Source organism: Toxotes jaculatrix, chromosome 6 (genome assembly GCF_017976425.1).
Source record: "Toxotes jaculatrix isolate fToxJac2 chromosome 6, fToxJac2.pri, whole genome shotgun sequence".
Lineage (NCBI taxonomy): Eukaryota > Metazoa > Chordata > Actinopteri > Toxotidae > Toxotes > Toxotes jaculatrix.
The window spans coordinates 18,200,874-18,228,444 of NC_054399.1; the positions used below are offsets into that span (position 1 = coordinate 18,200,874).

Here is a 27,571-nt window from a genome sequence, read left to right on the forward strand (position 1 = left end):
GCACTACATCTCAAAGACCACTTCCTACTAAATGCCCTGACACAGGATGTGGTTAAGGCTCATCGTTTTCGTTTTTCATCGATATTCATCGAAAAATACCTGGATTTTTTTTTTTGAAAGGAGCAGAACTGACTTGGACTCAGATTTTAAGTCCATGCTCATCCAAAAATGTTTTTTTCTTACAGAGAACACTTTTCAAAATTCTGTATATTAAACAGGGTTCTCTAGTGGAGAGGATGCTTCTGGCAATAGAGGGTGGAAAGAAAAATGGAAGGAAAATGCAGATCAGCTGCTGATTCGGCACCAAATTCACTCAATATTATGAACAATAAAAAATAAAAAATGTCACATTTTCACTTGGTCTGTTGTATTACTGTTATTCAAAAATTCTAAATAAACAACCATTCACCTTTTTTTTTTTTTTTACAGAATTAAAAACTGAAAATAATGAGCCCTAAAAATGATGAACTGGTTATAGGAAGTGGGTCAGTGCGTATTACTTATCCTGACTATTGTCTTTTTTTGTGTTAGCTGTAGCTGCTTCTTCATCTGTCCTGAAAATCTACCTCTTTAATAAATAGTAGAAAAATAATATTTTCTTCTTCTAAGTGTTTCTTTCTGTATTTATGTGAATCAATGAAGATTTTTCTTACTTTGAAGTTCACAGACATTCATGAAAATGTCAAAATATATTCCCAAACCATTTTCTGTAAGACCAGCAGATGCTCCTTTGGATAAACTTTGAGTGTCTCTCTGTAGAACCAAGCACAGTAAAGCTGCAATAGAATCCATACTGTAATCCCACATTAGATCCAGGTCAGTGTTGGAAAGTTTTAACTCTTCAGAGACATTCAGCAGTTTTCACAAATGTAAGGACTGACCGGCTCCCCTCACCACAAGTGGGCTTAGTAGGGCAAAAAACCTGTGTGGAGGGTGGGATGGAGCCCTGACGCAAAAGGGTTCACATCAGGTTCTAGATTTAATTTGATTAGGTTCCAGTTGTATCCTCTCCTCATCGAAGGCAAGTGAATGAGCTCAAACGGTGTTTTGTTTGCTCCCAAAGGTTTGTGCATGCACTTACAGAGTCCTGAATGTCAAATTTCATCAGAAAGCAAACAAAAATTCCAATTTGGTTATTTCTACTGGCCCAGGTCTGGCAATTTTCGATGTGTAAAACTGTGTATGTGTGTAAGATGTTGGCACAATGGGAAGCTAAGGAGCCATTTGTGGCGGAGGTCCCCACAGCTCATTGGCACTATAGGTTTGAGTCCAGCTGTGGCTGTCTCCCTCCGTCCATCCTGACAGTACCCACTGTGTAATCAAAATGTTTTTTTAAAAATAGTCTTTAATTTAAAAAAAAAAGTTCCATCCCTGGCAGGAGGGGCAATGCCACGCTGAGGATCAGCACTCTGCATCCACACTGTGCACGGTGACCGCGGCTTGTAGGTGGTGCGTGTGCAGCGGGTGGTGGTGTGTGTGCGTATGCCGGTAGGGGTGGAACTTGTGGCTGAGCAACGCAGCCGTTTGGGGAGGTGTGTCTAGGTCCAGGTCATCATCGTGGTTACCAACGTCGACGCCTGCTGACAGAGGATCGTTGTTTCCGGGTGGATTCTCACTATCCTCCTGTGGACTCATGGTGCTGTAACCTGGACACAAAAAACATGCAGAGCTTGGCATTAGGGGACTTTTTATCTTACAACTCTTTCTTCTAAATAAAAAACCCCAAGTTATTCCCAGGCCTAAATCTTTTCAGTATGCACAGCCCTGTTGTAAATCAGACTCTCTCAGTCTTAGGGTCATGACCCCACATGGGCTCACTGAATATACAGATGAGGCCGATGGAAAATTTGTAAAACTGATATAATCTGGTATCACTGACAGATAGATTTGTTTTGATGGGTTTGTATGTTTTCTGTGTAATCCTACACATTCATGAACACAGAATATAGTAGTATGCCGCACTCATGCTTACAACTTAAAACTTAAAAAGCATAAAATTTAAGTGATGAGTCAGAAATTGTAAAGAAACCTTGCCATAACCCCTTCTTGCTACCTGTTCTACAGTAATTAGTTTTTACTCTTAATGTCAGAGAAAAAAGAGAAAATACTTAAAAATGCTTATCATAAGCATAAAGTAACATCTCAAAATTTTTAATACTGTCCAACTCACAGTCAAAAATGCAAAGATAATCAATTTAACTGACCTACCATTTTAGTACAACTCGTAAATGAAAGCCTGAAAGTTGAGCCATGAGCCCGAAATGGTTGGAAAATCCTACCTTGAGTCCTGCTAGTAAATTCTATCATCTTTTACCCTTCACAGTGTTCATGTGTATTCACGTTTACCCAAAAATATAAACATGCAACATGTAACATAAACCAACAACATTAATATGTTGCAAGCCTCTTTTAAGCACTGGCTAGAAAAGCAAATAACAGTTTCATGTGTACCTGTTTGGCCTAGCCTTCAGTACAAAGAAATGGGAAAACACAATAAAAGAAACTACTCAGCAAAGGACATCCTCGAGTCACAGGCATTCAACGCAGAAACATGCTTGCGAAAACAGGCTAACACACAATGTTTCTGAAAGCATTACAAACCCTTTGATGGCGCACTGACAACTAAATATCCCTGCTGGGCAATTTCTTCTCCATATGAAGCAAAAAAAAAAAAGAAGCATACATATTTATGACCAATTTCCTACACATTTTGCACATACGTTTGGCCTGAGGAGACAGCATCATAAGCCAACATGGCAGTTGGGAAACGTCGGTAACTGTAGCACTGGAAGGGCTGCACTGCTGTCACAGGGAATAGGGGACTACTGGGTCAAAGAATAAGTAAATAACTGCCTGAACATAAGGAGACCAATAGTTTATGATACTACACTGTACTGATGAAGCCAAAGTAACCTCTAGGTTGTTGTCGTTTGAGATTACTCATGAGTAGTCTGACTAATTTTCACAACAACCTTGTAGTTCTAAGTTTACACAGTTTGCTTAATTGCTTACATTTCTCCACTCAAATTTGACATAACCCTTCATCTACTGAGTGGGTTTCATCACCGTCAGAGCCATGAAATCCATCTGAAACATAGTCTGACTATGAAAAAAAAATATTTGGGAGTTGATCTGGAAATAATCCCATTTTAATTCCTGCATCATCTTTTTCGGCCTCTGAAATGACACAAACAACGTGCTGCACAATGGGAACATCTGTTATTACTATTCGAGCAAACGCTGCAAGCCTGAGTGCCTCGATGATTATATTTATAGGAAAATCACTGCCATTTTGGATGATGAAACATTAAACCTCCAGAGATGCTGAACCAAGTGATTTGTGAGAGTGTGCACGCGTCTGTGTCTTGTGTATATGTGCGTGACGATGTGTGTGGCACATAGGCTGAAGGCGGTAGGTAGACGTATGTGTGTTTGTGTAGCCTTGTGTCAAATTCATCTCCCAACAACCGTTTCTATCCTCCAGACACTTTAACATCTAAACCATCAAGTAAACATATCTGATCCCTCAACATTCCTCTCAGGGTTTTGTGAGTTCACATTATAAAGCAGAAACCTTGTTTTGTATTGGCTATCTCCGGGCAAATGCTTAGTAAGCCAGGAACCAAGTCAAACTGTGTGCTGTGCTAATATTCTTGATGCTAAACAACTATTGTTTACCATAGTTTTTGTTTACTATATTCACCATCTTAGTTTAGCGTGTTGCCATGCTAAAATTTGCTAATTATCATATATACAAAGTGAAATCAAGGCTGATGACAATGGAATTAGGTTTCTAGGAATGAACCTAATTCCATAATCCATCTGAAAGTTATTGAGATATTTCCACAATGTAGTCTGGATGATGGAAATGTCTTTCATGTCTCACTGAGGTGTCCTAAAACAATGAACTAGAGTCAAACTGAAAAGTTTTCTCACATATTTCCCTCCCTGATTCTCCTAAGATCAGTCTGGCTTTGATACCAAAAGAAAGAAAACAGACAAAGAAAAGGAGAGAGAGAGAAATGAGCAGAGGGAGTGACAAGGAGAGAAAACAAGAGAAGTGAAGGCTGAGGGAGGGATAGAAGAAGGGGGTAGATTAAAGGAGAGAGAGGGGGATGGAGACTTCAAAGAGGTTCCAGACTTGGAAGATGCCATCTTCAGCATAGTTTATCCGTCATTTCCCCAGAGCAAGAGCCACAGTTTCAGGCAGGTCAACACCTCACTGTGTCCTGTTGGCAATTTTCAGTTGCACCAGGTAAGGAAAGCAAATCCCACTTAATGTCAAGAGATGTGGAGCAACAGGGAAAACTACTGCACCATGGAGACAGACTCCAAATGTCTTATTGTAAGTGGACCTTTGAGCTCTCTCTGAACACTTGGAGACTTTTCTTTAACTGCTGGAAACAAATAATTGAGACAATTATTTGACAGCTGAAAAACTGAAAGAATTTCTTTGTCATTTTGAAGAAAGAAATGCACAAAACACCATTCAAATATAATGATATGTGCCTCCTCTTCTCTCAATATATGAATGGTAAGTTGGAGATTTAGGCTACGTATTATTGCAGTGTGGAGTGTTCATTATGAAAGCAGCAGCTGAAATCCACCACTGGCAAACAGCACTCTGTATGTGTGCATCACTGATTTAACAGATGCAATGCTCTGATCCTTTGGTGATCTGCATGTGTCTATGTTTGTTACACCCTTGTGCAGTACAAGTGTGTGGATTGTGGTAGGTGGGCACCTTTGACCGAGCAGAGGACAGCAGCAACTTTGTTGCGTCAATGTATGAATTTGTTTCACTCCCTGACGGACTAACATCCTCTCCTTCCATTACTTCAAACTCATCTTCCTCTTGCCCTTCCATTTCACTCTAATTTCCGCTTTTTCATCATTTTTGCATGTCTACATTTCTGCACTTGTCCTCCATTTCCAGTTTTTCATAATGAAGTACAGCGAAAATAACACTAGAGTCACTAAAGATGAACTTCTTTAGATCTTACTAACAAATTAATCTCATTTTCTCTGTTCCTCTATCTCACATTTCTTTGTCCTCTCTGTTTTAAGCTTACTCGTGTCTTTGTTTCACTTTAACCCACTCTCCTCTCTACATATTCATCCTCTCCGTCATCATCAGTTATGCAACAAGTAACAGAGACACTCATTGCCAGGAAGTGGAGTGCTGCCATATGTAGGTGGTAAGAGCCCATGTGGGTGAAACTATCCATCCACACTCATCGAGTGTCAGACTTACAAGCTCCACAAATGGTTACAGTGAACATGAGCAACTCTCCCAGAGCTAGAGACAAGAGAAAACAAGGTTCTGAGCTGTGATATAATGAAAAGAACAAACCAGGATCTGAACCACAGCCAGTGAAGTGAGAGCTAACTGTGGATTTGAGACAATGCTTTAACATTCAAAAAGGAATGATATTCATTTAAAAAAGAGGAAACCTAAGTCCCAAATCTGATTTTTTTTCCCTTGTTGTTTTGTTAAGGTTTTATGTTCTATCATGAGTATTTTTACATGCACATTAGTTCCCTGGTTTTGACCAGATTTGGGGTATGGCCTTTACATGGAACATGAGAGAGCTGGTTATTCTTATCCCTGTACATATGATAAATACAGCACCAAGGTTTCTGATCATCTGTGTTTGTGTCTTGATCTCTCACCATCTCAGCCACTATGCTCTGTACCAACAAAGAATCTTTGTACTAACAAAGATTATTTAAGTTCTGGGTAAAACCTTATCCAGGTTTCTGAAACCATGATAAGAGGTTCACATGCACACCCAGCTCTTTTTTGTGGATCCAGAGGCTTTCCCAGGCCAGGTGGGATATGTAATCTGTCCAGCATGTTCTGGGTCTACCCTGGGATCTCCTCCCTGTTCGTCATGTTCAGAAAGCTTCCCGATTATATATCAAAACCTTAAGTGGTTCCTTTCCACACGAAGGAGCAGTGGCATCTGAGCTCCTCACCCTGTCCCTAACAACAAGGCCAGAAACCAGAAAACCTACACTTCTCTCCTTGGGCAACTCAGGAGAGTCCACCTCCTAATGCAGGAGTTTGGTTCCAGAGCTGTTGCTGTATGTAGAGGTGCTGCTGAGCCTACGCGGTTTTGTCAATATTCCAAATTTACAGTTGTAGCTATGCTTATATTATCTCTGCCTCAGGCAGCACAACTTGTGTGGTTAACACTTATTTTGTGCAGGATGGGCCAGTTTTGTAACCACTGAATGACACATGATACATTTTCCACAAACCAGATTCTTTTCGACTGAACAATGTGTTGTGTAACAACATGACACAACATGAACATGAGATGGGAGCTACTATCGGTCAGTTGCAAGAATCACTTCCATGGAAAACAATACCCACTGATTGTTGTGACTCAAATCTAAGCTGTCATTGAACTGTGACTTTAGCTTGACCCTCATGCATTTCAGCTTATTCAGTTAAGTTAGAAAGGATTTCGGTAATTTTCAACCTACAGAGAACCATCTGACCATTAGTGGGAATTCTATATATAGCCATAAATAGCCACAGCATTACTGGCATGCTGAGGTAATGCATGACAGTATGCAGTGCACACAGCTAGTGGTTTTGAGTGTCATCACATCTGTGCTTCCACGCCTCAGTTAATCTATGTACATGTTTGACATAGAAGTAAAATGTCTTACCATGGTCACTCTCTGTCCCAGATCGTCCCCAGTACCGCCGTCTCCGTTCAGGAGTGTGTGTGTGTCTCTCGATCACTGCAGCTATAAATCTAGTATTACTGACTGAAAGTGAAGAGAACGCACAGGTCAGCACAAAGGCCCTGTTAAGTGGTACTCAAATATGTCTACTGTCTAATACTGTGAGACCTAGCCAAGCTTAAAAACACTGTAATCACTTCAACCAAGGCTTTCAAATATTTAAATGCTTCTCCATCAGATATCAAACAGAACTTACTGATTCCTCTGTCCTCGTGGCTGTCTTCATCCCTCTCATCTCTTTCATTATCCAGGTTAGACATTCTCACTGACATTTCTGGAGCAACATGGAGGTGAAGAGAGTGGGAGGAAAGAAGCAGAAGGCCGAGATGAGATAGATGCTGCTGTTCTAAAAATGTGAGGTATTACAAGCATTGCAAGTAGGAATGAAATGTGAACAGGAACTTCTATATCCAAACAAAACCAAGAACAGTGGAATTACAGCTAAAGTGGAGTAACATTTAGCTCCTCAGAGCCAGATGATAACCTGTGTACAAAAATTATTATGCTGAAGGAAGGCTTGTTTGTGTAGTTAGAGCATGTGCATTTAAGTGTTCAATTGTACAAAAGGGAGGGCATGCATGCTGTGCCTAAAAACTGCAATTACAATTACTGTTAACCTTGCTTTGCCTCATGTATGTGTGAACTGATGGTTGGTTAAACCTGCAGCTTCAAAAAAAGACTGAATGCACAGCACATGCACACAGATACACACGCACGCACGCGCACACACACACACAGACAGAGACAGACACACATGCACACACAAACAGATTCAAACAGTTGGTTAATACAACCAACTAGCAGACATATTTTCATTGCTGACCTTGCGTTTTTTTGGCACGACAGGTCAAACAGTTGATATATACGACACAGAAAAGAAGGCTAAACAATAGACAGAATTCACCTATCAGCCATACTCACCCTGTGCTGCCAGTGGTGACATGTGCTGGTGAGAGCGCCTATGGATCTGGTGTCTGTATGCATACACAGCCAGCACCAACACCATGATGCATCCCATAATTCCCCCGGCAACTGGACCCACAGGGGCGCTCTTGATCATATTCAGAGATGCCACCTCCTCATCTGCAGAAGAAAGAGAGAAGAAGCGAGAAGAGAGATACAGGCAGAAGGTTGTTTAAAGAAGTTACAAAAGATTTCAGATGGCTCAAGATGTGACAGTACAACAAGCCAGTATCAAGCAGCTCAGGCTCAGATTCTAACTCATGCTGTGATGCTGGTACATTTCTACTTCGTTTCTATTCTGTCAACAGTGTGAAATGCCACAGAAAAATCATTCAACAGCAGGAAAATGGCCAATTCCCCTTTTGAAAAAACTCGGAACCAAAGAAAAATAACCAAGCAACAGAAAAGTTTCAGTCTACAGAAGTAATATTTCTGCTGTCTCAAGGACCATGGTACATTTAGGAAAAACGTCTCATAACTGTGGAATTGAGCTTAAGTACTATATGTGGGCAGATGTTCCTGAAATGAGAGGATGCAAAGAGTTTGAAGGACTCGCCCACTTTGCAGAAAAAAATCACAATATTTACAAAAGAGATGTCAGCAGTTGATCTATTTCTTTGGGGTAAGTAACTCACCTAGAAGCCCCAGGCCATCCGCGTATGGACTCTTGGCGCCAACGATGCCTCCGAAGCACTCCTTCTGCAGGGCACAGTATGGCTTGTCCAGGTGAGTCTTACCATCACTGTCCACCATGCACCACTCACAGTCCAACACGCCAAAACAGTCACTGTAACAGGGAACAGAATACAGAAATATGTATGTATATATATATATATATATATATATATACACACACACACACACAAAGCCTGCTTGTTGCTTGTAGTTTAATTAAAAGTGCTTTAGTTTCTCTTTCTCCCTCCCAGCACAGTTCTGTGAATCACGCAGACTAACAAAGTCAAGCGGCTGGGTAAAAAAGACGGAATCAACCCAAATCTACACTTTCAATTTGTTTCCACTGGGTGGCACTGTGCTGTACCATATTCTCATTGTTGGTCATGTAACTTTGTTTAAATTCACACTCTGTTCTCTTTCTGTTCTATGTGTCTGCTGGTATTTAGCTCTGTAAGAATGTGTGAGTTTATACTGGCAGTGTGTGTAGTTTGGTGCATGTACCTGCTGGTGTATCTCTGGCTACAGCGGGTATTGATGCACTGGGGCAGGGTATCATGCAGACTGGGATCAATCACATTCAGACTGACTGGCTCCTGATGCACCTCACAGCTGGGGTTCCTATGCAACAGAAACGCACAATCATAAAACACACAAGGTGAAAAATACAGAGAGGTGCATGTACAGTACATATTCTTGGTCAAAATATACAGGCAAAATCCATCCAAATCCTAGCATGAAACATGATTATATTCAACAAAAGCAAACACTGTAAAACTGACAAAAAAAGAAAATAAATCAAAACACACAAAGTAATGTCTCTGGCATGTCAGTGTATGCAAATCAGCTCTAAAAAGGACAAATGTCAGAGCTGCTTGACACAAAACAGAGAAAAATCTGAAAAAAAAGATAATTGCATGTCTTCCCAAAATAAAACAGGAATTGGCATTTGAAAAACTGACGTGCTGTCAAAGGCTGCTGATGGCTGATGAAAGGATTTGGGTAAAACAAGAGAGAGTGGGCGATGTGAGAGACAGAGAATGATGGACAGAGTGGCAAGAACAGAAGAGGAAAAGACTTAGACAGATAAAACATGAAAGACAGTGAGAGAAAAATAAAACTGAGGAAACACCCACAAACATTTACATAGCGCCCAAAATGACTATGTAAAGACACATTGTTTACATTGATGACATAAGTAATAGAGTAATTTTTGACACTATGTGACTTTGCATGACTTGAAATGCTCCAACATTCACACCTCCCATGCTAGCTCTTTCCATCCATCATCAATGTCCACAGCACAGAAGTTATAAACAAACAAAAAAAAAAAACAGTTAAAAGAACACTCTAGTAATGCAGACATGATTAACAATAAAAATTTTAAGTGAATGTAAAATGCTAGCATTTTGAACTGTTGCTTCCCATTAGCCTCTGTTATTATGTGCGCTGCTTTTAAGGAAGCCATTTAGGCACAAAACATCTTCAAGCATTTAAGAGACAATGGAGATATGACCACACCTCAGATCTAGCTACATTACTGCTCTAACAGTCCGCACTTCAAAAGAAAAGGGATCAGGTGTCAACTGAAAATTTCCATGTTACGTCATTATGTTTCATTCATAAGAAATGCAGAATTTGTGGGTGTAAATGTAGCGCCTGTGTGGCTCATACATCATGTATTTTCCACTGACCTGTTTTCAGCATTTGTGAGGTTGCCTGTGCACTCGTTGACCTCTAGAGGGCACTCACATGGACACTCACACTCATTCTGCTCCATTCTGAAAAATACAATGTTATGTTCAATGAGAAACAATGTCAACATAGCTTACTGTTATGGCATTTTAATCTTGATTTTGGTCAAATAATAACTACTTTTACACATCTACATGTGTAATTGTCACAGAATGAATTTCTGTTTGATTGCATGATGTGATTGTAAATACAACACACGCAATCTATAATGACTCTGCTGAGGCAGTATACGATCATATCTGGATCTTTATTAAACTGATAGGTTATTCTTGTGAACTTGTACAAAAAACATGCAAAAATCAAATTTGTTCTCTGATGTTTTCCAAATACTGTCATCTCACAGTAAATCCCTCATGAGTGTGTGGGTGAAGCAAAGACCTGTGGCAGTTGAGGCAGAGACGATCCACGGTGCTGCAGGCACAGAACGCCAGAGAGTCACACGTCTCGTTGACAATACCAGCAAAGGCGTTAGTACCAGGGATTCTGGTCAGACGGTACTTGGAACAATGGCTACCATGAACCAGATTGGTGAGGTCGCCCTGAAAGAAAAAGAGTTAGAAAGTAAGATCAGCATGTTGTCCCACTGGGTATCTGGAAGTTTAACTTACTTTTTAATCCTGTCCTATTTATAATCCTATCTATTTTTTTTGTAATAACCCATAATAAAATAAACACTTGATCCATAAACAGAACATAAAAATTAACAAGACATCGATAAAGCAACTACTAAGGAGCAGGTATTTAGACAAAGTCAAATTTGTGGCATTATATTCAAGAACTTATTGTTAATCTAAGAGCAGGCACGAATGAAAAAGAATTGCATGTTTAAAAAAATGATCCTCATACTTTGAAAGCTGCAGACTTTACACTGGGATAATACGCTTTCAGGATCTCTAACTACACAAAAACACTCCACAGTTCCAATAGAACTATAGCATCTAGGAATAATTCATGGTTGCAACACCAATGATCACCACTAGGTAGCAGTGTAATACTATCAAATTTTAACATATTGTTTATGTAGGCCTGGAGGAGTGTGCTGGGTCATTCTAATACTAAGTGTATCAGTCTGAATCTGAATCTGTGTTGTCATTCATACAAGCAGTTACCCTACTATGTCTCTGGCTTACCACTATGCTTGTGTTGAACTTGTAGAAGCGCTGCACGGTGCGGTCGCTGAAGCTGTTACACAGGTTTTTCTTGACAAAATTGGGATGGTTAAGGATGTCATTAGCCACCAGTGGCTCCTGCCATCAAAAAGCCAGAATGAGCAGTTGAGGACAGGAATATAAAAAGGTGAGAATCAGATACAGTTCCAAAATAAATCTTGCAAGGAAGCTCCTCGTATTGATCGTTCGCTGGTTTATGGACAAGAATAAATGTGTTTGGGAAATTTTCCTGTAGGTTGAGCACTACAATGAAATCTTTCTGCAGTTAGCCCATTCATTTAGTTATTGGACATGTTTAGAGTGAGTTCTGATGTTACTGTTGCATGTCTGTGTGACAGATGTTACTAATAAATTTGGTTGTGTTACATTTGCGTATTTGTCTCTGGGTGCTTTACCTTGTGTGTGATGTGCTGTTGCTCTGCAGGGGCGTGACCTTTGGGATCAATGAGAGTAGGATGTGCTACCAGGTACCCTCTGTCCTCCATTATGAAGCACCTACAATGTACACACACAGATATAACAGAGCAGACAGCGACCCTTAATTCTTTAAGGGCCAAGGCAGAAGAGTAGTTGGGATCAATTAAAACTAAATATGTCTATTTTCTTTTTTTAGATTCTTCTTTTTCCCAGTGCTAAATTCATCTGCATGACACAGCTCCATTCTGCTTCCCTCTGTTCCTTAAACATTCTGCCAAATATTGCTCCTCTCTCCGCCCCACACCCCCTTTGAGCTAATCCTGTTTTATATGGCCCCTGAACACCAACAGAGAGAGCATGATGGAAGTAGAGAGAAGGAGGGGAAAAAGACAGGAGAAGACGAGGGCACTCGGAGTGGAGGGGGGTGGAACAGAAAACATGAAGGAAAAAAAAACAAAAAGGGAGACATTAAAGCTGGAGAAGGACTAAGGCAGCAGCAACGCCACATCTCTAGCAGGAATGCTGTGATAATCAGCTTATCTCTTTTTCTCCTCTTTCATTTTTCTTCTCAGTCTCTCTGCAAGTTGAATTCTTGCTCAGTAAAACAGAAATATAACCCCCCCCCCCCCCACACACACACACACGCACACCCCAAAAGGGATTCAGGGGTGAGGGAAAAAGAAGAAAGAAGCATCGATTAGCATACAGAAGAGAGAAGAGCAGAATCATCGCATCCATCCCGCACTTACCTGATCTTGTTGCCTTTGTCTTGGTTGCAGATGGGCAGCAAGTCGAGCAAGACTTTATAGAAGTAGCGAAGGGTAAAGTCGATGCCCATGACTGCAACTGCATAACCAGGGGCCATCTGAGAGCTAAAGAGGGAGAGCAGAGAGGACAGAGAAGAAGACACCAAGAGAAGGCATGAAAGGATTAAAAAATACTGGAAACTTTTCAGGTAAACTGTTTGCTGTGATTCTGTGATAAATTTTAAGCTGATAGAAGTCATCGTCAGTTACATTGTAGGTCTGTAGGTCACCTCTCTGCTGACCTTGAGGATAACATGAATGTTTACTCAAAAAGAAAAAAAAACATACCCAAAATACACAATATATGAAAGTAGTCTCAGTCTTCTGGACCTTGCTGTACACATATACAATACACACCACACACATAGATCTGCACATCCTGCTAATCTGTGTTTACAGAATACAGACTGCATGATTACATGCTCACTGAGCCAGTATACAGTACAACACCGCACTAATCCTGGTTTATCACACGCTGATACTGAATGTTTGTGTGTATAGCGAACATTTGCATGGACCATGCAACGGTTCTTATTGCACTGATTCAAAAACAGTGCTAGGCCATTGTGATGAGCTGCATTTTAAGCTCACTGAACTAGAAACATAAACATGTTAATCTAAGCCACAGTAACAGGGTTTTTAAATCCTCCACCTCACACAGGCTGTAGAAAACATTTTGCAATAACTTTTATTATTGGCCAAAGGGAGTGATATCATTTTTCATTTGGCCTTTCCTCCTTCACACCACCATGACTTGGTAGGAATACAGCAACTCGCTCGAGGGCACTTTGGGAGAGCAGATACTTGAAGATAACTATGACTGAACCCAGACGATCTGGTTAAAGAATATCATGTCACTCACTACACAGCCCCCAAGCAAAAATGGTCAACAGTCTCCTTCAGTTTCCCTGAAATTACTTCCTGTTTTGAGAGGTGGTGAAGTCTGGTTCAAGTAACTTACATCCAACAATGATGTCAGGACTCATAACAACAGTGAATGTGTTAATGAGCAATAACTAATAAGGAGAGCTGATAATTTTACTGCCAAAGTGTAAAAATTCACGCAAATTTGTCAGTCATGAGTCATACTTTTATTAAACAGATGCTTCAGGAAAAGACTTGACTATTCAGACATGATTTCCTCCGATGCAGTCAATTAGTTTGATAGCAGAGTTGTAAAACTACACATTATTTCTCTTACCTAGAGGCATGGATGGTGTGGCTGATTGTGACAACGTATCCTGCCCCACCCACATCCAGGTATGGCCCCGTGAAGGTGATGAGGCCAGGGTTAGCCACAGCATGCTGATACCTGTACAACACATCACACAGGCAGAGGGTTATCTCACAAAGTTTGGACCATCTCATAACTTTTTCCTGACTAACAAAGTAAATGAGATATACCTTACTTTGGAAAAATGTACTGTACTATCGGCTAAACTTGAAGACAAAACTAAAAATAATATTAACAAAACTTGCAAGAATAACATAACATTACTAAAAACCTTACTAAAAACACTGTTATGTTGAAAAAGTACTTTGGTTTAAGTTTTGCCTTCTGCCTATTCAACTGGCTATTTGTCAGCTCATTACAATATGATGAGAAAATAACTGGACTGAACTCAGTAAAGACTGTAGATCATTTTTAAGCACAAACATGCACCTGCAGTTTGCACACATTTTAACTCTTACCTACCCAAAACTGTTTCATACCTCCTAATGCGAGAGCACACACACACACACACACACACACACACACACACACACACACACACACACACACACACACACACACACACACACACACACACAGACAGACAGACACACATCTTCCCTCCTTTCTCCCCCTCTTCACACCCTCCAGAGTAAGCCTCACCATTGTCTGCGGGTCGGGTCGAAGGCTTTGTCCATCAGTGATCCTGGGTAAATCCGGAGCACCCCACTGGGGGTTGCTATGTAACGGCGCACAATGTAGCAGTTGAGGCTACTCATTTCCATTAGTGTCATCCACTCATCCGTGACGTGACTGGTCGCCATAACTTCGTTCCTGACAGAGGACTGCAAGAGCAGGGATGTAAGGACGGAGGGACAGAGGAGAAGGAAGGCAGAAAGAGAAGAGAGATGTTGAGGGTGAGGGAGAAGGGTGAAAGGACATAGAGTTTTAGTCAATGGTTGGCTTAAGAAGTAAACTGGCTAAAACTTTTGGCAAGTTTCCTTCCAGTCAAACCACAAAAAATACAAGAAAAAAGTTAATCCTGTTTTCAAACAGGTGCAACTATGCCGCACCTAAACTTGAAATTATCGTGCTGTATAAGAAATCACTATAAGTAGGGATCATACAACTACTATTTAGTTAATAAGTTGAACTTGGTAAGACTTAACCCCCCCCCTCAAAAAAAAAAATCCTGAAAAATCATCTCAGTACCAGTTTCACAGAAGTTTCTAAGTTTGAAAGAGTTGATGAGGTCGCTGGAGGGGGGCTTTAAGACTAGCCTGGGAATCAGAACTGGAACTGGGGCTTAGAGTTCAAACTCTAACCTCCTACTCCCCCCAGGACAGGAATGCACATGGACTGCCAAAACCACGAGGGGGTATATCCCCCTTCTTAAAGATGCAGAACTTCATTTAAAGTTTGCTTTAACTGTAAGCAGCCTGAAAAGCTAGACGTGCTTGTCAGATTCTGTAAGAAATAAGGTGGTAAAAAGTACTTCACACATTACAAAAATAAATTGTGTTTAATAGTGTTTGTACCTACTTGCATGGAGAAATATTTGTGTACATGTCTGTAACCTGACCGCAGGGATGGCCGTGCGCCATGTGTCTGTCAGGTAAATAAATTTAACCCTTGTATTGGAGCGTGTGTACCGCCAGACTGGTTTTCTGCCATTAGTTGCATGTATGCTCTCAGATTCGTGTGCTTGTGTACCTTGAGGCCTGGGTTGGCTATGAGCCTGGTGTTATCACTCAGGTAGGCGGTGTAGTGCTCCACCATGCGCTTTGTTTCTGGCTGGCTGAGGTGCTCATAGGGAGAGGAAAAACTACCAGCTGCCAACATCACTGTGGGGGACTCTGGGAAAGACACAGAAAGGGAAAGAGAGACAATCACAGATGTCCAATGCAATCAATATTTTAGAGCTGTTCATGGAAAAAAAAAAAAGACCTAGTAGACAACGTTATTACTTTAAGTTATTATCCATTAGTTCAGGTTTAGAATTGGGTGCTTTTCTTACCGACAGTGGCAAGCTGTTTGAAGTGAAGGCAGGAACTGGGTTGACCCAGCAGGTCTAAACGATGGTAGAGCAGCTTTGAGCTGGGAGCTGTGTTCAAGTTCTTCAGCTGCTTTACTGGGATCTCGGGCTGCACGTACACAATGCACAGGATGAACGACGTGTCCTGAACCTAGAGGATAAGACAGGGGAGGAGAAGCGTTTACGCTAACATAAACACTATACCAGACACTGCTGCAAAATGTGGAGATGAGGGCCGAGAGAGGGTAACTGATACACAAATGTTTACAGATAAGTAGATTTAAATGTAGGGTTACCTACCTTTGATTCCTGACTTTAAGTATGATCATTTTCACTCTGCTTTAATCACTGATAACACAACTTTCACCACAAGAACTCTGACTTTGAACTAATGAATGACACATTTACCTTTTGTGGCCAGGCTTGTAAATAAAACAGGATGTTAATATTACTTACAGACGCCACTCCAACATATTTTGTGCAAAACTAGACACCAGGGAGACTGTGACATTACACAGTCTCTCCATTCCTATCTGTCCTCTTTTTTCAGTGTTTAGTGTCAGACATCACAGCCAGTGTTTTATAGGCTGCAGGCATCTTCTTCAGATACATGTGTGTGGTTTAACAACTGCTTTCACTCGACTGATTCTAAACGAACCATGAAGGGCTAGTCCGGTTTTAAATTTGTTGTTAACTCATGCAAACAGAAAACAGAACAACTTAGGAGCTTTTGATGCCAGAGAGAAAAGACGGGAAAATCACCTTAGCTCCTAATTTTTACAATGAATTACGAATACAATAATATGAAATACTCATAAATGAATCCCCTGATATTATCTGGCAGACGAAAAGGGCAGAATGCTGTGGGAAACAACAGACTCCATTGGATTTATGTTTTCAGTCAGTTTACTATTTTTCTGGCTCTGCAAAGTTCACTTTAAAAAACAGAGACAGCTGCCAAACTCATGGCAAATGTGACGTGTTTGAACTTGCCTGTGTGGAAAAAACAAAAAACAAACACAAAATGTCAAAAGCTTTTAAAAAAGGCTAAAAGTGAAATGGCTAAATTAAGTGTGATATTCTCACTCCTGCCAAAAGTCTAAATGTCAGCAAGCAAAAAAGACTCAATATGGCATGGTGTTATTGCTGTCCTGATGCCATTTGTTCCTAAAACATGACACTTTGGGGTCTGAGAGGAAAAGCAGATTCGAGGGATAGACAGTGTCTGGGTGTGGGAGCACTTGTTTTTTATTACACCAACTAATTTAAGGTGGCGGAGGTTTGGTGGAGACACAAAGGCTGGGAACATAAATCTCTACTGCATTTAAACAGCGGTACAGTAATGATAAATAACTTTAGACAGAAATGGAAGAGTCTGGGAAAAAGTGTATGAGTGAGTTATTGTGATAATGCTTTACTGGCCCTAAGCCAAAGATCATAATTTGTCTCTGCTCTGAGTGTGCAAGTGCTTGTTCTTAGTATCCTCATCACCATTTATTTGACTCTTCTTTCATTCATTTAGTTTTATTTTTTTCACTTTCACTAAAATAACGAGCAAAGAGTTCATGGTCCAATCTAGGCTGAAAATGTTGGACAATGAAACTAAATGTCATTAGACACCATGTAAATATGTCATATGTTGTGTCTCTGTTGTCTCAGCCATCACCTACCAGTTTCCAGGCATAGCTGACATTGTATGCATCTTTGCTGTTGTCCCTGAGTCGGTTGGTGTGCCAGGACAGAGAGGAGTTGACTGGGACAGCAATGACCTGACTGCCCAGAGGAAGGCTGCAAGACATACAAAGAATTTATCAATAATAAAATAGGTTATGGATGTATCAATAGCTGGCTGCTTCAAAATGGGTTTTGAAACTGAAGGCAACTTAAAAACCATTTTGTTTTTTTTTTTTAATTCAGTGAAATCTCTTCCTCATTCTTTCCTACCTGAGGATGTTCTGTCGGACAGCAGGGAATCCTGGGATATTCTCATAGTGGATAATGTCTGTGTGCAGGGGAGGCTCTGTCATCAGGTAGGGCCGCGTCAGCGATGGGTGCATCAGGGTGTAACCTGGGAAATCAAACAAGTTCACAACAGCAGCATCATTAATTACTGCTTATACATACTAAAACATAAACAGTAAACTGTTATGAGCCAGCACAAAATTTTCTGGTCACTGTCAAATAAGATGCTGCCAAGTGTAGTCATACTGCACAATCACTCATGCCATTATCTTTGTGTAACATTCGGACCTTTGAATAAAGATTCTATACAGCAACAGAATATACAGGTCTATTTAGTTGTTCTTATAATTACTGTTTATAATTACTGTGTAAAGGGACAGGGGACACACTACAGGTATGCAGTGCCATAAGAAGCTATGCAAACCAGTTTGACATCAATAACTAGATTATTGTTTCTGAATATGGTGAGTCTATATGCCACTTAATGTCCTACTGACCTATTCTGGAAACTTGCTTCCATATATTAAGAGTATTAACAGAATGTGCAACAGCTGATCCAAATATTGTGAGAAACATTTTTTCAAAAAAAAAATCACTTGATGCTACAAAGTCAAAGTGGGCAATGCTCATTTTTAATGCTGCTCTATGCCCAAAATCTAAAGTTCCACTGAACAGAACAACTGCATTTAACCTTCAAACCGTTCTAAAGGAGCTCAGTAGCAAACACTACTCTAGTAACGCTAAGAAGAGCAGCGCTGTGATAAACACAGCTCGTAACAGCAGCAGTAATCATTCTAGGAGAGAAAAAGCCCTCAAGAAACGGACCATCTGTTTTGAAGGGGGTAAACAAACAAAATATCATGAGCTTTTTACACAGCTCTAATACACTGTATATTAAGTGAAAAAGAGTGTGTGTATTTAACAAAGTAGCAGCAGGTGTGATGTGTCACACTCTTAGAGGGAAATAAATCCATCTGCCGTGTTATACAAGGCATCTCTGTTCTTATTAAATACAGCCAGCTACAGTACACATCATTCATAAATCTATACGTAATCCTGCTCAGGCACAAGCTTGTTTAATTCACACACAGTCTCATAAAGTCACCAAGTAAGACCCTCCATGCAAAAGATATTTCTGAAATATGCATCTACTATTTTTAGCTTCAGGTCCGGAAGCCTCTTGTCAGCAGTATATTTACCTAATTATATTTACATAAACTCTAACTGGCAGCAGACGACTTGATTGCCAGCTAATAACTTTAATAGGAGTCATTTGTCAGTGTTTACCAAGTTACTGCACTAATAAGCATGGTGTAGTAATAAACTATAATTTGATGGTGTACTTATTACAATAACAAACATTTTAGAGGGGGAAAAGAGACTCATTGAATGGTGCAGCAGAGGATCAAAGCTCACACAGCTGCAAAAATTAATTTGCAATAATTAGTTTTAATTGTGAAAAATTCTGATGCTGAACACATATTCCAACCATCTAGGTGAGTACATGTAATTTATTGTGCATGTTTTATGGCTTTCCTGCACCATGCTTTACCTCATCTCTCTACTCTAAACATTTCCCACCTGTCTGTCACTGGCTTTTTTAACTCCCTCCTCCTTCTTGCATTTAATCAGCATTGCAAAGCTTCCCAGGCTCCAAACCATACACAAGTCAACCCTGGTTATTGCAGTTTTTGTTTTGTCAGAAAAACAAAGAGCAATACCGCAAGTGAAATTTGGATCCTGTCCCAAAGAACAGGCTGGACCAAAAAATTAGCTCTGCACGGCTGCCGCTTTACATTGTTGAATTTTTTTTTGAAACAGCTGGTAGCGTTAACAATGCAGGTGTGCCACCTGTAAATGCATTAAAAATCCATTTTGAAGTTTTCAAAACTTTTATTTAATTTCATCTTATTTTCATTAGTTTTCATCTTTAGTTTTTGCAGCCAATATTACTCAGGAAAACTACCTGTCCATTAATAACGCTTGTCTACAGGCCCACAGAGCATAACGTACCCGTTATACTGCACCAGTGGTTTAGTCAAGACCCCTCAGCTGGAGCCAAGACAAACCAGAGAGCGGACATGAGCACTACCGCCCAGCACTGTGGCAAAGCACTGAGCCATGGTTGCACAGAGAATGAAATGCCAAAGAAGTGCCAGTGCAACCAAGAAGATGTCAATTAAGTCTAATAAGGGATAATGGCTGTGGAGGAAGTTGAGACAGACAAAATAAAGTGTAGTTCCACTTGTATGTGAAACAAGAACACCAAAATACACTCTTTTCCAACTATTTGGAGTGTTTCTCTAAGACTGTGACTAATGAAGACTGATACCATTGGAGTCTGTTAGATCTGCAGACTGCAAGATTTTTCCTGATGTTTGTTTTGATACTGGCTTTGCAATCTACACAACAGGCAATGTGTGACACTGACCTGTTCTGTTATGTTTTGTATGAGCTGGAGAAAACTTAATTTAAAGAAAAAGCTGTAACAATTTAAAGCTTTATTTGCAAATATACCTACAAACCCTGCTGTTAATGCTGCTGACCCCAAGCTGGAAAAAGGGAGAAGTTAATCCTGCTAATTCTTTTGTGATGAAGATCATGCACGTGTGGGAGAGTCAGGAGTCCAGTGGAGCTGATTACTACCCCTGCTCGTTGTCACATGACTGACCTTTGTTGTCAATGAGGAAGGTGTATGAAGCCAGTGAGTCTTGGTAGTAGGTGACATCCTCTAAGATGTAGGCCAGGTTCACATCCACCCCGACCACGCCCAGGAGCAGGTTACCAAAGTAACAAGGCCGGCTCACCGTCATAATAAATCCTGGAGAAAGGAGAAGAAGAATCGAAAGTTTACACAACAGCTCAGATTAGTTATGTAAACTAATCTTGTGTATTTCATATATATCTGTGTAGTTCAGTCAAACTCAGTCTAACTAATTCCAGTTAAAGTGTGTATTAGCTTGGTTGCAGACTTCGGAATCACCTCCCGTTTATGTGATTTTTTGTTTTTAGGAAACTGATGGCTTCTTCTTAGCTGAAACAATCAAGCCAACCATAGTTTTGGAGGAGAATTGGTGCTTTTTTGTAAAGTTTATGTTCATTCAGTTCCTTTTGATTTATCTCATTACAACATGCCCTGGATGAGGTTATTTGGCCATAATCTAAAATATGACTCAGTGTTAGCCCAGACCAAAGTTTATTTTGACTGCTCACCGTCTCCCATGGGGTCAGAGTAGGGCAGGCTAAAGCGCGCCAGGTCGATCATGCGGTTGGGCAGGTTAATGTAGAAGCGACCCACTGTAGTCTCCAGGTTGCTTAGCTGGTTTAGTACCATCATGCTTCCCTTTACTACCGGCATCATCAAAGCTCCTGCTGTTCCAGATGATGACGCCACAGAGGAGCGGTCTCGGTCCGTCGTTCTGTCAACGCCATACTTCACTGAATTCTGCTCTGCGAGGTCCCTCAGGAAGGCCAACTCCTTCAGGCCCGTTACTCCCTCTGAAGGAGGAGGAAATGGAACAGAGAATGAGTTTAGGATAGAGAAGGAGAGTCAATGACGGAATCTGTTTCATTTAATCAAGCAGGGACATTAAAAACAAATCTGTAACTGATGGCATGACTAAAGGCCTACTGAACAGGAGGAGGTGTATTTTGAGGACAACTAGCCTCATGTTGTTCTTGTGGTCAAGCACCAAGAGGCTAACATTAAATGGGATCATTAATCAAGGCACACATTACATGTTGCCACATGGATTTCCCAAACTGATTTGGTGTCAGCAGCAGAGATGTTTCATTCACGCAGGCCCTGACCTGTGATCCCACGTCACGGTCTCTATAGGCTTTATTCCTACATTCCATCTGTCACGCTCAGAAATCATGACATAATAAATCTCTCGTCACTGTAAGGAAAATATGTAGCGGAGACATAAATGAACACTTCAGACTTTATCTTTCCAAGCTTTACAAGGTCATTTAGAGGAGAATGCATAACTATGGCTGGGCCCTACAGCTGTCACCTGGAAAATTTGGCATCCCACAACCTATTAAGAGGGATAGGAGTATAGAATGTCTGCCAGTATCCAATCATTGACTGGATTACAGCAGAATCCCTCTTTAATGCCAGGGCTCTGCTCTGTGACTGACGGGTGCCAATGTCGTCATGGGAGGCAATGTCAAATGAACACAAAGGGGAAATTTGCTGACAACAGACGTTTCAGTTCACTTTCATTTCTGAAGGAGTAGCTTTTCCCACTTTTCTTCCTAAATGACGGTCCTCAATTTTCTTCTTATGTAGATTTATTTAAAAACAGTTCCTCTTACAGTTAGTGTTTCTCACCAGAACGTTCCAAAAGTCCACTTTTGGAACATTTAGAAAACTGAATGGTTTAGATCATATGTGCTAGAAGATTAAAAAAAAGGACAGGACCAGAAACGCTGCTCCAAAGTACCTCTAGTGGTCAAAATCTCTACGTGTTACCTTTAAGAAAACCTGACTGAAGAAAATTTGATTCAAGTGAAACTTGCTGCTTTGAAATATCTATGATGAAGGGTCCTCCAATCATATCACATCTACAAAATCTCATATACTGTGTAATGAATATTTTTGCATTTTGGACTGTTTGTCAGATAAAACAAATGTGAAGACATCATAGTGGGGAAATGAACACACACACACACACACAACTCACAGAACTGTGTATTATACTGCCAAGGGACTGCTGATCTCCTTGAACAATCAGCACTTCACATTTGGCAGGGGATGCAGGGAATAAGACATACACACACCCCCACAGTGGTCCTTTCAGCTGTGTTCTACAGCATCAGCAACAAAACAAATGTTTTTTTGGATATGCAATGCTAATAAACTCAGAGGATGATAGATTTCTGCATCCTTTTCATCATGGAGCTCTTTAGACAGCCAAGGTCCTCTGTCAGTCACACACAGTGAGCAGTGCACCCTTTGAAGTCTCACTCACTCCTCTCTTAGATGTAGCTCATTTCCATTCTCCAATGCAAAAATGATTTGTATTAATGGTGGACTAATGCATGCACAGCAGAGGTGTGTGTATGTGTGTGTGTTGCAGAGGGAGGTGGGAATTAGAGGAGGCAGATGCATGGACAAGGACAATGAAAGAGGAAAAGGAAGCACACACAAACACACACACACACACACACACACGATAGAAACAAAAAGCCTTTGAGGTTTCTGAGCACCTCTCTAACCTTCAGTCTTCTCCTGAGCATATTGTACCCAAGAACACAGAGAAAGGATATATAACAAATAATAGCAGCTCCCAACAAAACGTGTAGTACTAACCTTTGTAATATTTGAGATACATCTGAAATCTCCAACATTTCATTTAGTTTATGGTACACTACAAACACCTGCAAAAACTTTTTACATAACAACATTAAATCAATACTTGACCCAGCAAGTAAATAAAAGTTCAAACTGAAAAATGTTCCTCTCCCCTATTATCAAAGTGCAGACAGGGCTCCTCCATTTACTGCTGAGGGATAATCCGCTGTTCATTTTTGTTTTCTTTTCATTTGCCCCTTTACTTTCACATCACTACATATTCTGATCCATCCTCATCGCAAGAGAAAATCGTAACTGTTGTGAACAGCGTCTTGCAGCAGAGCATGCAACAATTTTTTAATGTGCAAACACAGAATCCATGTGAAAATCAATTTAATCCCCCGCTCTTTGTTTATGAACATGTTATGTCTTTTATGGGAGTGACCTACCATTCATGAGAGCGTAGGTGAGGATCATGACAGAGTTGTTGAGGTGTCGGTTCTCCTCTCTGACCACACTGAGCGTCGCTCTCTTCTCCTGCTCTGATGACTCTCGAGACGTGATACCAGATGACAGGTAGATGATCACCATGTCTGTCGCTGAAAACAAACACGAACACACGCCACACATTTTAGTAACATCAACTAAAATGACAAGAGAGTTGATTATGCTGTTAAATGCAAAGTGTACCAACAAAACCTCTGCACAAGAGCTGGAATTCATCACTGAGGCAGGAGATGTATACTGTATATGCAGCGACATCACAATTTAACACTATCGCTTTTTGCCATAGTTCTTACTGGTGCTTTGCTTGCTGAGGCTGGTGGTGTTTCGGAGCAGCTGGAAGGCCCTCAGGAAGCCAGCTGCGTGCTGTGTGGCTCCATCAGAAGCCTTGATGTTGGAGATGAAGGTGCTCATCTTCCTCTTGGTCTCGCTGGTGGCTGGAGACAGCAGAGTCTTATAGCACTGGTCCAGAGAACAAGAACGAACCATCTCTGCCACCGACAGAATGGAAATCTGAAAAGGTGTGACAGCGAGATTAGAATGAAAATATGAAAATTTATAAAGCAGGGTAAGAACAATAAGGTGTATTGCCTGTCACTAACCTTGTCATGTTCATCGATAGCATTAAGGATGACAAGTGCAGAGTCCTTGGCAATCTGAAGCTGGGTGTCAGTTACAGACGCTCCATGGTCGACCATCACCACGATGTGTTTAGACTGAGGACGTACTGCGGACACGTACACAGGCCTGCAGGAATACACACATGAATACACAAAAACATGCATGGCCAGATCAGATGCTGGACGAGGAAGAAATATACATACAATCCCGAACGATAATATTAACACATCCTGTAAAAGCATCTGTGCGGTGATGATTAAAAAAGTAAAATTAACAGGAAAACCAACAGTATACTAAAAATGCAAAAGAACAATGTATCCTTTTTAAAGCTGGAGCAAATATTTATCGAAAGCAGCAACGTAACTCTGATGAGTCATGAATCTTCTAACCAAACAATACATCCTTGTCTACCCTTTCCTCATCCCTCATCTTTCCTTGATGACTTTTCCTTGTCTAGCCTGCACTCTGCTACAGTTTTTTCTGTAGATTCCCTTCCCTTCACTGTTATTTTTGGTGGCGATTCAACGCTTTCTTTATTTCATGTTGTTATTGCTGAGGTCTTTATCCAACACCATGAAGAACTGTACAACTGTACAGGACATCTTCAGGCATTAAAAGTTACAAAAGGAATTTTACTTTTCATTTTATTCCCATGTATTTTTGAATTATAAAAAGATTTCAGCAGCGTTTCAGGCCTTATACGGTCATGGTTACATAGAAACCTTTAGTAATATAGAAAACTCCCAGTTTGCGGTTAGAAATACCTCCATTATCAGCACAAAAACTGAATGACGTACTGAGGGCAGACGTGTTGGCTGGGTGACAGCACAACCGATTTACAAAAAGCAGACTATGTGGCTCACTGTCGGTCGGCTGCTAGCATAATAACAGGTCTAAATCTACTATTATGAGGTAATCACTATGCCAAGAGTAAAGTAGTGTTGAAGTATAAAATATTCCTCCCTTATTCTAAAGCTAAAATTTCTGTATTTGTTGCATCTCACTGTATGTACATGTATTATCAGCTTGGCAGGGTACAGAGGGGTTCAGAGGGTAGAGGGATCAGCGCCTCTGTGTGTGTGGTCTGCTGGACAAGAGGACAGTAACACAGAGCGGAGAAGGGGAGCAATGTATTCACAAAGCCTCATTCACACTTGAAGCATGCCAGGCAACATAATTTCTCTGATGGCCATATGCCAGCTCACTGACTTGAACAGCAAGAAAAAAAAAAACATCCAACGAACGTAGTAATAAAAAAAAGAAGTGCATCATAAAATAAAAGACAATAGAGACAGAGACAGAGACATCTTTCAGCCGCGGCCATAAAAAAACCCACAACACTGGAGGTGTGAAATTCCAGTGGGCTTTAGTGGTACAAAGCCACATTCCTGCCAAGGGCATGTGTGTCAGGGTGTGTGAGGGCAGCATGCCATCAACATGCCCTCTGGGCCACCCCACAGCAACTGACAGACGAGCAGGAGGGAGAGGGGGGAAGAGGGTGAGGAAGAGGCAAGAACAAGTTGTTGTAGATTTAACCTTAGTCGGTCTGTTCTAGTACTTTGCTCAGTGAGCGAAACCTGCTGACAAACCGTATATTTGGCAGGGAGTTGGAGTTTTGTTCTTACGTCTCTTTACCCAGTCAAACAGCTGAATGACAAAAAAGAAAAACATGATTTAAACAAAGGGGAGGTTGTTCGATACCTGCTGCGGTGCTCATAGCTTCCTTTACAGTGGAACTTGTGGGCAGGGAAGACAGTAAAGATGCCCTCCTCTGAGCTGAAGTACTGCCACTTTATCCCCGGATTGGACTTCAGGTTGTCTGCCAACACTGCAGAAGAAAGAGACACGGAGAGGACAGGGAAAATTAAAAAATAAGTGGGCAGGACATATTGGAAAGAAGAAACAGAGAAAAAAAGGAGGACAAAGATTAAAGAAGGAAAAAGGGGAAATGTGAGGAGCAGAAGGGAAGGAGGGAAAACAGATGAGTAACTGAGGAGTTTGGTACTTTGACTGATTCTCTTGCTCAGGCCAATCACTACAGTTTCCAGGCAAATTTCAACCTCACTTGCATTTGGGTCTAATCTGGTCTGTCAATTGAATTCGCATGCAATTGTGCCACCTCTAAAATTTGATCTGTGTTCAGAACAAACAGTAAAATAATTTAACGATTAGTGTGACGGACAACTTGTTTTAGGGGAATCATTTTGGGAATCTCAATTAATAACTTTTGTGTACACAAATTTCCTACTCAGACATTTCTGCACTGCTTTCTGTTTCTGGCATTTTCAAACCTAGTCCAGGTGCATGTAAGCCTGCCTGTTAAGGCATGACAAGGAATTAAATACATCCCTTTTCTGGCTGGACGTAAAGGGTACACATGCAAAGGCATTTTCCTTTTCACACCTCACACAGAAAAAACATCAAGAAGAAAAAAGTTTGAACTGTTCAACTACTGCAAAGTATAGCGTACATTTCTTTCATTTGGCCTTATAATACAAACTCTCTAAGCTTTTGCTCAACACTAACAGGCAGATTTTTTTTTTTTTTTTTTACTGGGTCACAGAGTAAACAGTATCTTCACAGAGATCCCATCACAAAGCCAGCAACTTCCTTTCCGCTCACTGCAACACAAAACGGCCATTCACAAAGGGATGGGGCGGTGGGGGTGGGGGGTGTGAGGGAGACACAAATAGAAACTTTGGGCCTTTAACCAGGCAAAAAGAGAAACAGAGAGGGAAGAAACAGAGCGTAGCCATCACAGTAGGCTTCACTAAAATAAACAATGATGCAGCTGTTAAAATAACTTCTCATTAATTAAAATACAGGAATGCAATATACAAAATTACTAATCTTATCAATATACATTCACAATCTAGCAGAAATCCTGTTTGATGCAGGTTAGATAACAGGCTGAAACAGTGAAGAAAACATAGCTATGTGGCTATAATGTGCACTGGAATTTCAAATACATGTCTGTTTTTTGTCATTACTTTGACCCCGTTAGCCATACAAGACTATCAGCTCTTTTTGGTTAAAAACTTAATCTGGTCTTAGTATTAAGTATAAATAAAGTCCAGTATAATCTCTCCTAAGTGAAAGTTTGGTTTCATTTAGCCAGATTTTGTTTAATGTTTAAAATCTTACTCCTAATAAACATTCACTGTGGTTTCTGCAGCTTATTAGCAGCAGTATGCATTCACAGGCTATTTTGCTAATTAACTGACTGGATTTTCATGACCTGGGATAGGATTTCAAATATCTTGTTAATTAACTCTACAGTCTACATGCTATCCGCCATTCTTGCATGTCAGCTGGTTGTAAGCAGTCCCAAAATGTGGTTCTTGGCTTGTGGTCACACTGAATTAATCACCTGCTAAAGACAACCTGTTCTGACCT

At 40.7% G+C, this 27,571-nt stretch overlaps 1 protein-coding gene across 1 annotated transcript in view; it reads right to left on the reverse strand.

Annotated features, from left to right (window-relative positions):
• Positions 1-379: 379 nt before the first annotated feature.
• cachd1 (cache domain containing 1) overlaps positions 380-27,571 on the reverse strand; it is a 75,119-nt gene continuing 47,927 nt past the window's right edge. Inside the window, exons 5-27 of the mRNA XM_041040916.1 lie at positions 25,877-26,003; positions 24,157-24,301; positions 23,851-24,067; positions 23,500-23,649; positions 20,965-21,249; positions 20,423-20,572; positions 17,734-17,857; positions 17,460-17,577; positions 15,772-15,940; positions 15,468-15,610; positions 14,418-14,599; positions 13,743-13,853; positions 12,485-12,607; positions 11,714-11,813; positions 11,280-11,396; positions 10,528-10,688; positions 10,089-10,175; positions 8,899-9,015; positions 8,358-8,509; positions 7,681-7,842; positions 6,956-7,033; positions 6,682-6,783; positions 380-1,646 (exon numbers count right to left, since the gene is read on the reverse strand). Coding sequence (XP_040896850.1) covers positions 1,402-1,646; positions 6,682-6,783; positions 6,956-7,033; positions 7,681-7,842; positions 8,358-8,509; positions 8,899-9,015; positions 10,089-10,175; positions 10,528-10,688; positions 11,280-11,396; positions 11,714-11,813; positions 12,485-12,607; positions 13,743-13,853; positions 14,418-14,599; positions 15,468-15,610; positions 15,772-15,940; positions 17,460-17,577; positions 17,734-17,857; positions 20,423-20,572; positions 20,965-21,249; positions 23,500-23,649; positions 23,851-24,067; positions 24,157-24,301; positions 25,877-26,003 — 3,365 coding nt within the window. The 3' untranslated portion in view covers positions 380-1,401. The remainder of the gene's footprint in view (positions 1,647-6,681; positions 6,784-6,955; positions 7,034-7,680; positions 7,843-8,357; positions 8,510-8,898; positions 9,016-10,088; positions 10,176-10,527; positions 10,689-11,279; positions 11,397-11,713; positions 11,814-12,484; positions 12,608-13,742; positions 13,854-14,417; positions 14,600-15,467; positions 15,611-15,771; positions 15,941-17,459; positions 17,578-17,733; positions 17,858-20,422; positions 20,573-20,964; positions 21,250-23,499; positions 23,650-23,850; positions 24,068-24,156; positions 24,302-25,876; positions 26,004-27,571) is intronic.